General features: G+C 36.2%; 1 protein-coding gene across 1 annotated transcript; it reads left to right on the top strand.

Moving 5' to 3' along the window:
• The first annotated feature begins 299 nt into the window (after positions 1 to 299).
• LOC140920441 (uncharacterized) lies at positions 300 to 952 on the top strand. Its single transcript, XM_073368713.1, has 2 exons — positions 300 to 674; positions 929 to 952. The coding sequence occupies exons 1-2, from the start codon at positions 300 to 302 to the stop codon at positions 950 to 952; spliced, it is 399 nt and encodes a 132-aa protein (XP_073224814.1).
• Positions 953 to 9,998: the final 9,046 nt, after the last annotated feature.

The following is a 9,998-nucleotide window of genomic DNA, read 5'->3' as shown; positions in this document are numbered from 1 at the left end:
TCAAACTGATAGCTGAACCAATATAAATCTCGGTGCACTATTTCCTATCTCTCTTTACTTTCATATTAATCTTGCATGCGATTTTAAATTTCCGCTGTGTATAATCTGTATGAATCTTTCACTGTTAAAATAGGAATTAAAATTGAACAAGTTGTATTCGATTTTAATTCATCACTTAGGAAAGAATTATATAATCTTGTTGATCATAATTCTCATATATTTTAACTATCAGAGGTCATATTTTCCAACAATTGGCACCAAGAGCCTGATCTTTTTTAGACTAACTGACATAAAAGAAAATGACTTATGTAGATTTTCTGGGAGAAGGTGCATCCTTGACAAGGCCCCCTGCATTCAATGGAGCTGCCTACATGTATTGGAAAGAGAGGATGTTAATTTTTCTTGAAGCATGTAGTCTTGATGTTCTTGAAGCAGTAATAGATGGTCCCTTTGTACCAACCATAGCTGGCACAGGTGATTCATCAATCGCAAAACCCAGATCATATTGGTCTAAGGATGACAAGAAAAAGGTTGAATACAATGCTAAGGTTAAAAACATCATCACCTCTGCCATAAGCGCCGACGAATTTTTTAGGGTGTCAAACTGTAAGACTGCAAAGGAAATGTGGGATACACTTCAGGAAACACATGAAGGCACAACAAATGTCAAAAAGGCCAGAACAAATACTCTAATGCATGAGTATGAATTGTTCAACATGAAGAAGGATGAGTCAATCAATGACTTGCAGACAAGGTTCACTCATATCATCAACAATCTACATGCTCTAGGAAAAATCGTGGACAATGAGCAACAAATAGGAAAAGTAATGAGATGCTTGACAAGAGAATGGCAACCCAAGATCACTACCATTGCTGAATCAAAGGACCTTGCAAACATGACCATTGCCACTCTATTTGGAAAGCTCAGGGAGCATTAGATGGAACTGCATAGATTAGATGAGTCAGAACAAGCAAATCCAAAAGAATCCAAAAGATTACTATACCTTACAGCTAGTAGACCAGACATAATGTTTAGTGTTTTCATGTGTGCTAGGTACCAAGCAAATCCAAAAGAATCCCATCTAAGTGCAGTCAAAAGGATTTTTAGATATCTTATAGGAACCAAAAATCTAGTTTGTGGTATCCTAAGGGATCTACTTGCACTCAAGTTGGTTATTCTGATTTTGTTGGCAGCAAATTGGACAGAAAAAGTACATCTGGTACTTGCCAACTATTAGGGAACTCACTTGTATCTTGGCATAGCAAGAAACAAAATAGTGTTGCACTCTCAACTGCTGAAGCTGAGTATGTAGCTGTTGGTAGCTGTTGTGCACAAATCTTATGGATGCAACAACACCTTTCTGATTTTGGTGTTGATCTAGGTATTGTGCCCATCATGTGTGATAATACTAGTGCTATTAATACCACAAAGAACCCTGTCATGAATTCTAGAACCAAGCATATAGACATTAGGCATCACTTCATTAGGGATCAATATCAATAGGGTAAGATCAAGCTTGAATATGTCAATACAACTAATCAGTTGGCTGATATTTTCACCAAAGCCTTGCCCAAGGACAGTTTCTTCTTTATAAGAATGAAACTTGGTATTATAGATCTTAATGAAATCTGATCCATGTGACAAAATCGATTGCTACATCGATTATCCTGTGGCCAGATAGGATAAGTGCATTACAAAATCGATTGTATAATCGATTTATGATGCACAGTGTTTTAAATTGTCAAATTGGAAACACGTTAATCGATTGCATAATCGATTTTTGGTACTTAGTGTTTTATTTCTCTATGTCACAAACACTGGAATCGACTTCATAATCGATTTATCACATCTCAGAAGTCAGAATGCTGAAGTTTACATTAACTCAATCGATTGGGAAATCGATTATAGATTTGGAAAATCTTTTAAAGAATAGATTGGATAATTGATTATTTGGTTCTGACATCCACAAATTTGAGAAGTTTTCAAACCTCAAACCCGAGCATCGATTGGGAAATCGATTGGATCAGCTTTGTTTTGGACCTGCACATATGTGAATCGATTTGGAAATCGATGTTGAGATTTGAAATTTTCTGAACTTATGAGGAAATCGATTTGGATATCGATTTAGTAAAGAAGGATCAATTACGAAATCAATTTGGAAATCGATTTACAAGACGTCAGTTGAGAAAAATTATAGCCGTTGAAAGTGGGTGTAACGGATACTTTTCAAACAACGGTAACCTAATCGGTTGGGCAATCGATTTGGTAAACCCAGAAGTAAAATACAATCGATTGTGAAATCGATTCTGAACAGTTCTATATAAACCCTAAATCGATTTCTCCACCCACTTTCACCTTCAGTTCTGAGTTTTCCCACTAATACTCATCCTCTGTTGCATTTTAATCCTTCTCAATCAATTATCTCAACAATCTTCTATCTACAAACTATAATGGCACGAGTTAAACAAACTGCAAGACGTCCATCATCTTCGTCTAAATCAGTTTCACTAGACTCATCGTCTACATCAAGTGGAAGAACACCTTCCCCTCAACCTCCTTCACCACCTGCAAAAGGGTCTCTATACCTACTCATAAGGTATTGGCTAAGGATAAAGGGAAGGCAGTTGCAATCTCTCAAGAACCAACAAAGAAAAGGAAAGCTCCTCCAACTAAGAAACTCATGGGAGATGCCATTAAAGGAGCTACACAGAAGAAGAAGAAGACTTCCCCCCAACCAAAGAAGGTTAAGCCTCCCAAAGGCAAACCAGTTGAAGAATCTGATCTTCCTTCTTCTTTCTCAAAGAGAAAAATCCAAGAGGCGAGGACTCTGGATTATACATATTTTGATTCAAATGGTTTTACCTTCCAAAACCATTTGAGATTTCATGGTTTGGTGGATTTCCTTTCTTGCTCACTGGAAATCTACCCAAGGCTGATTAGAGCCTTTTACTCTACTTTCAAGCTAACCAAAACTGGATTCACTGCTGAAGTCAAGGGCAAGAGAATTTCAATGACTTTTGAGGAATTCTCTAAGCTGACGGGATTACCATTCTATGGTGAAACCATTGATGGAAGAACAGAAGCTGACTCTGATGATGAAGGATGGGAATCATTAGTAGACAGGCATACGATTATACAGGACCTGATGATCGAAGGTTTTGTTGAGAAGGTATCCCTTCCAACGGGTCAGATGAAGGTTCATCATCGTATGCTCATGTATGTGCTAACACGGATGTTAGTACCTCGCGCTGGAAATCACGTCGTTGGTCAGAGGCTGGATATCATCCTGCTATGGGGACTATACAAAGAGCTAATGATGAGCTGGGCTTGGATCGTGTTGCTGAATATGGTTGAATGAGCACAAGGCAAGCTACTGCTCCCCTACCCCCAGCTGGTTACGAAGATTTTGAGGCATTTCAAGATTTCTGTTGCCAATGAAGAATCTGTCAAAGCCACTCTCACATTTGGTGAATCCATAGTTAACCAAATGCAACTGAAATGCATAAACGGCATATAGACTAGAGCTCATCCGACTACTGAACAAGCGCAGCCAACTGCGGAGCAAGCTAAGCCAGTCGAAGCACATTCTGTGGTATAAACGAAGCTGCTAGAATTCATGGAGATTCAAGCTGCTCATAACGCAAGAGTAGAAGCATCTCTCAAGACTCTCAAGGCATCGCTTGATTCCATCGCTCAAGGCATGTTTTTTATTTTAATTCCCAAACATACAGTACATATAAAGTATTTGATTGATCTAATGATTTGAATTGAGAAACATTTCAGGCAAACAAGCAGACACCATACACTTGGAACAAAAGTTTGCAACTCAAGGAATCAACCAAAGTTGGAGGATATGCTTGAGAAAGATGCAAATATATGTAGTGTAATTAGTAGTCATAGCAGTTAGTTTAGTAGACTAATCACTATGGTCTCATACTTAAGTCTTTGCCAATGAAAATAAATCTATCAACTAATAAGTCAATTGATGAATCAATTGGGCAATCGATTGTCTGACTCAAAACAAGAGTTTACACTACATAAATCGATTGGGCAATCGATTAGTTAAAGGTTTTTGGTGAAACCTAAGTTGCGGGATTAATCCATTCAATTGGACAATCGATTGGGACATCAATTAAGCAATCAAATTTGCAAATCACAGAACCAACCATTTACTACATGAATCGATTGGTAAATCGATTGTGACAAAGTTTATTATCAAGAATAAGTTCTGTGATCCAACAAATCTATTGGGACATCAATTGAATTAGATTTCTTAAACTACAAGTTTGTGGCAATCGATTGCAGTTAATCATTTATCAGAACCACTTTGAATAAATCGATTAGCACATTGATTTTGACAAAATAGCTGAGGTTCTGTAACAAGCACAATCGATTGGCAAATCGATTGACGTAAATGTCTGAGTCACTATGATCAGCACAATCGATTGGAAAATCGAATGACGTAAAAGTCTGAGTCACTATTATCAGCACAATCGATTGACGAATCGATTGAAGCTAAATGTTTAAGTTACAGAAAGGATTCAGCTCATTGCCAAATCGATTATGATTGTGATTATGAAGTTGACTGAGCAATCGATTGTTTTGATCTCGTTGTTTGAACAAAACACCTATAATCGATTACTCAATCGATTCTGATACAATCATAGTATCAGTTCTGATTTATGTATTAAAAGAATCGATTGGCAAATTGATTCATGCTTATATGTTCAAGATTCAAGAAAAAAAGGACACGCGAAAAGCGATTGGGCAATCGATTAAGCCAGTTTTAAATCTTTATACAAATCGATTGAGCAATCGATTGTCCTGATGTTTTTCTGAATATATATAAGCTGACTCAATCATTTTTTTTTAATAACACTTGAATAACTTTTGAATAACCTTGATAAACACTTTGAGAGAAAACTTTTTACAACACACAAATATTCATTGGCTAAATACATTTGTGTGAGATCCTATATTGTGATTGAGTCAAAGTTCTTGATACACTTTAATTCTTTGGGAAAGACAATTTTTTGTAATTGAAGTTTTAGAAATCCAGTAAGGAAACTGGTAGCTCTCTTTGTTGGTGTGAAATAATCAAGAAGAAGTTTCACCTTGATCTTGTGAGAGTTTGGCGATTAACTCCAAGGATCTGGTGGTATAGAAATAGAAGTGAGTGAGTTCGATAGATACGCCTTGTGTGAGCTGGACAATCTGTAAAGCGTTCTCAAACCATTCGATTGGAAAGGTTGAAATCTGATTGGATTTCAGGACTGGATGTAGGCTATCAAACTGATAGCTGAACCAATATAAATCTCGGTGCACTATTTCCTATCTCTCTTTACTTTCATATTAATCTTGCATGCGATTTTAAATTTCCGCTGTGTATAATCTGTATGAATCTTTCACTATTAAAATAGGAATTAAAATTGAACAAAGTGTATTCGATTTTAATTCATCACTTAGGAAAGAATTATATAATCTTGTTGATCATAATTCTCATATATTTTAACTATTAGAGGTCATATTTTCCAACAATTGGCATCAAGAGCCTGATCTTTTTTAGACTAACTGTCATAAAAGAAAATGACTTATGTAGATTTTCTGGGAGAAGGTGCATCCTTGACAAGGCCCCTTGCATTCAATGGAGCTACCTACATGTATTGGAAAGAGAGGATGTTAATTTTTCTTGAAGCATGTAGTCTTGATGTTCTTGAAGCAGTAATAGATGGTCCCTTTGTACCAACCATAGCTGGCACAGGTGATTCATCAATCCCAAAACCCAGATCATATTGGTCTGAGGATGATAAGAAAAAGGTTGAATACAATGCTAAGGTTAAAAACATCATCACCTCTGCCTTAAGCGCCGACGAATTTTTTAGGGTGTCAAACTATAAGACTGCAAAGGAAATGTGGGATACACTTCAGGAAACACATGAAGGCACAACAAATTTCAAAAGGGCTAGAACAAATACTCTAATGCATGAGTATGAATTGTTCAACATGAAGAAGGATGAGTCAATCAATGACTTGCAGACAAGGTTCACTCATATCATCAACAATCTACATGCTCTAGGAAAAATCATGGACAATGAGCAACAAATAGGAAAACTAATGAGATGCTTGACAAGAGAATGGCAACCCAAGATCACTACCATTGCTGAATCAAAGGACCTTGCAAACATGACCATTGCCACTCTATTTGGAAAGCTTAGGGAGCATGAGATGGAACTGCATAGATTAGATGAGTCAGAACAACCTAATAGGAAAAGCAAAGGACTTTCACTGAAGGCTCAAACTCACAAAGTCAAATCTGAACCAGATACTGATGATTCAGAAAGTGAATCTGATGAAGAACCTGAGATAGGTATGTTGGTCAGAAAATTCAAAAAGTTTCTGAAAAAGAAAGATAGCAAGTCAGGAAAACCCTCAAGCTCAAAGACAAATTACAGCAAGATAACCTGCTTTGAGTGTGGGAAGACAGGCCATATAAAATCTGAGTGCTTCAAATTGCAAAACAGAAATAAGACTTCAAAGGCTAAAGGCAATCAACCACCTCATAAGACCAGAAAAGCTTACATTGCCTGGAACGATAATGATGAAGAGTCATCTGCATCTTCAGAAGATGACGAAGCTAATCTTTGTCTAATGGCCAATACAGATTCAGATTCTAATAGTGAGGTAAGTTCTAAATCCAATCCATCTTATGTTTAATTACATGACGCGTTTAATGACTACATGATGAATATGTTAATGTACTCAAACAGTTAATTAGTACTAAGAAACTGTTAGAAGAAAAGTGCATGTTGTATGATGAGATTAATTTGAAACATGAGTCTGTTAAAGACACAAATGAGAATCTGAAAAAGGAAACTTATGCACTGAAATGTGATGTAGCAAAGTTCAATAGTGGTAAAAACAATTTAGATATGCTTCTTGGAAATCAAAGAAATCTAAATGTTAAATCTGGACATGGCTATAGACAAAACAAGAATGTTAAAATGAATCAGAAGTTTGTTAGATCTAAGCATATGCATGATATCTTCACTAAACCAAATCAGAATTCATCCTCTACTATTGTATGTCACTTTTGTTGTAAAAAGGGTCATATGGTTTTCAATTGTAAACAAAAAAAACTGGCCAACAGAGGATGGAAACAAATTTGGAAAGTTAAGACACAAGTATTTGAAACTAACCCTCCAGGACCCAATTTGAATTGGGTACCTGAAACCAAAACTTGAATCATTTTTTGCAGATATGCTTGACATCCAGGACTCATTCATGGTACCTAGATAGTGGATGTTCCAAGCATATGACTGGAGACAAGTCAAAGTTCTTGTATCTGAACTTAAAGGATGGAGGATTTGTCAAATATGGTGACAATAACAAAGGGAAGATACTAGGCATTGGAGATATAGGAAGCAAATCAACTACTGTTATCAAGGATGTTTTATTTGTCCAAGGTTTGAAACACAATTTACTAAGTATTAGTTAGCTATGTGACAATGGATTCCAGGTACACTTCACTTCTCTGGCTTGTACACTTGAGCATAGGGAAGATAAAGGGATGAAACTGGTAGGTAAAAGAATAAACAACATTTACATGATAGATTTTGATTCCTTACCTGTAAATGATACGTGTTGTTTATTATCTAATGTTGATGAGAACTGGTTAGGGCATAAGAGAGTGGCTCATATTCATATGGACCACTTGAACAAACTAGTTAGTAAACAGTTAGTTCTAGGACTCCCAAATAGAAAGTTCTCTAAGGATAGGTTGTGTGACTCCTGTGAGAAGAGTAAGCTAGTTAAGTCATCCTCTTTCCCCCAATAGATTTAGTTCAAACCAATAGGGTTTTACAACTGGTACATATGGATCTTTTTGGTCCATCTCAGGTTAGAATTTTAGGAGGAAACTTGTATGGTTATGTGTTAGTAGATGATTACTCTAGGTATACTAGCACATTTTTTTTTTTGACTCACAAGAGTGAGGCCTTCTCTATTTTCAAAAGATTTGCAAATTTAGTTCAAAATGAGAAGAACCAGAAAATAATATCCATCAAGAGTGATCATGGTGGAAATTGAAGAATGATTCCTTTAATACTTACTGTGAACAGAATGGAATTCACCATATATACTCAGCCCCTAGAACTCCACATCAAAATGGAGTAGTAGAAAGGAAGAATAGGTCTTTAGAGGAACTAGCTAGAACTATGATTAAAGACTCAAATCTTCCTAAGTATTTCTGGGCTGATGCTATAAACACTGTCACACATGTAGTGAATAAAGTTCTTATAAGGCCAATACTTAGAAAAACTCCCTATGAGTTATACAAGGGTAGAAAACCAAACATCTCTTACTTTAGGGTCTTTGGATGCAAGTGCTTTGTGTTAAACAATGGCAAAGAACATCTAGGAAAGTTTGATCCTAAGGCAGATGAGGGTATTTTTCTAGGTTATTCTCAATCTTGTAAGGCCTATAGAATCTACAATAAAAGAACCAAAACTATAGAGGAATCTGTTCGTGTAAAATTTGATGAAATGTTTGCTGAAAACTTGAACAACACTCCTCCTATAGTTGGTAACTCTTTGGATGATATTGTAGAATCTGAACCAATAGAACCTAATGAACATGTACCTCCAAACAACCTTGACTGTGTAGAACCTATTAGGGAAGATGATTTACCTAAGGAATGGAAGTTTACCAAAAACCATCCCATAGACAACATTATATGAGAGATTTCAAAAGGGGTTTCCACTAGAAAATCCCCTCAGACAATTTTGTAACTTTATTGCCTTTGTATCTCAAGTAGAACCCAAAAACATAAAGGAAGCTCTTATGGACCATGACTGGATAGTTGCCATGCAAGAAGAGCTCAATCAGTTTGAGAGAAAACAAGTGTGGACTCTAGTTCCAAAACCAGAAGATAAACATGTCATAGGAACTAGGTGGGTCTTTAGAAACAAAATGGATGAAAATGGGGTAATTACTAGGAATAAGGCTAGGCTAGTGGCCAAGGGTTACAACCAAGAGGAGGGAATAGACTATGATGAAACCTATGCCCCAGTAGCTAGACTAGAAGCCATTAGAATCCTGCTTGCTTATGCATGTATAATGGACTTTAAACTTTTTCAAATGGATGTAAAAAGTGCCTTTTTAAATGGAGACATCCAAGAGGAAGTCTTTGTAAGTCAAACACCTGGTTTTGAAGATCCTATGTTTCCAAATCATGTGTTTAAACTTACAAAAACCCTCTATGGCTTGAAACAAGCTCCAAGAGCTTGGTATGATAAGCTAAGCAATTTCCTCTTACAAGAAAATTTTTCAAGGGGAAATGTAGATAAGACACTTTTTATCAAAAGACAAGGAAAAGACATTCTATTGGTCCAAATTTATGTTGATGACATAATATTTGGATCAACAAACAATAAGCCTTGTAAAGGTCCATGATGGGAGAATTAACTTACTTCTTGGGATTTCAAATTAAGCAAAGCAAGAATGGCATTTTCCTAAGTCAAACCAAATACTGTAATGATCTTTTAAAGAAATTTGGTTTTGATAAGTTTAAATCCATTGACACACCTATGAGTCAAGCCTACCATTTAGATAAGGATGAGAAGGGAAAACCTATAGATATGACAATGTTTAGAGGCATGATAATCCAAAAGAATCCAAAAGATTACTATACCTTACAGCTAGTAGACCAGACATAATGTTTAGTGTTTTCATGTGTGCTAGGTACCAAGCAAATCCAAAAGAATCCCATCTAAGTGCAGTCAAAAGGATTTTTAGATATCTTATAGGAACCAAAAATCTAGTTTGTGGTATCCTAAGGGATCTACTTGCACTCAAGTTGGTTATTCTGATTTTGTTGGCAGCAAATTGGACAGAAAAAGTACATCTGGTACTTGCCAACTATTAGGGAACTCACTTGTATCTTGGCATAGCAAGAAACAAAATAGTGTTGCACTCTCAACTGCTGAAGCTGAGTATGTAG

Source organism: Cicer arietinum, chromosome 5 (assembly GCF_000331145.2).
Source record: "Cicer arietinum cultivar CDC Frontier isolate Library 1 chromosome 5, Cicar.CDCFrontier_v2.0, whole genome shotgun sequence".
NCBI classification, from domain to species: Eukaryota; Viridiplantae; Streptophyta; class Magnoliopsida; order Fabales; family Fabaceae; genus Cicer; species Cicer arietinum.
The sequence above is the reverse complement of the archived record's forward strand: the minus strand, read 5'-3'. Positions and strand labels throughout refer to the sequence as shown.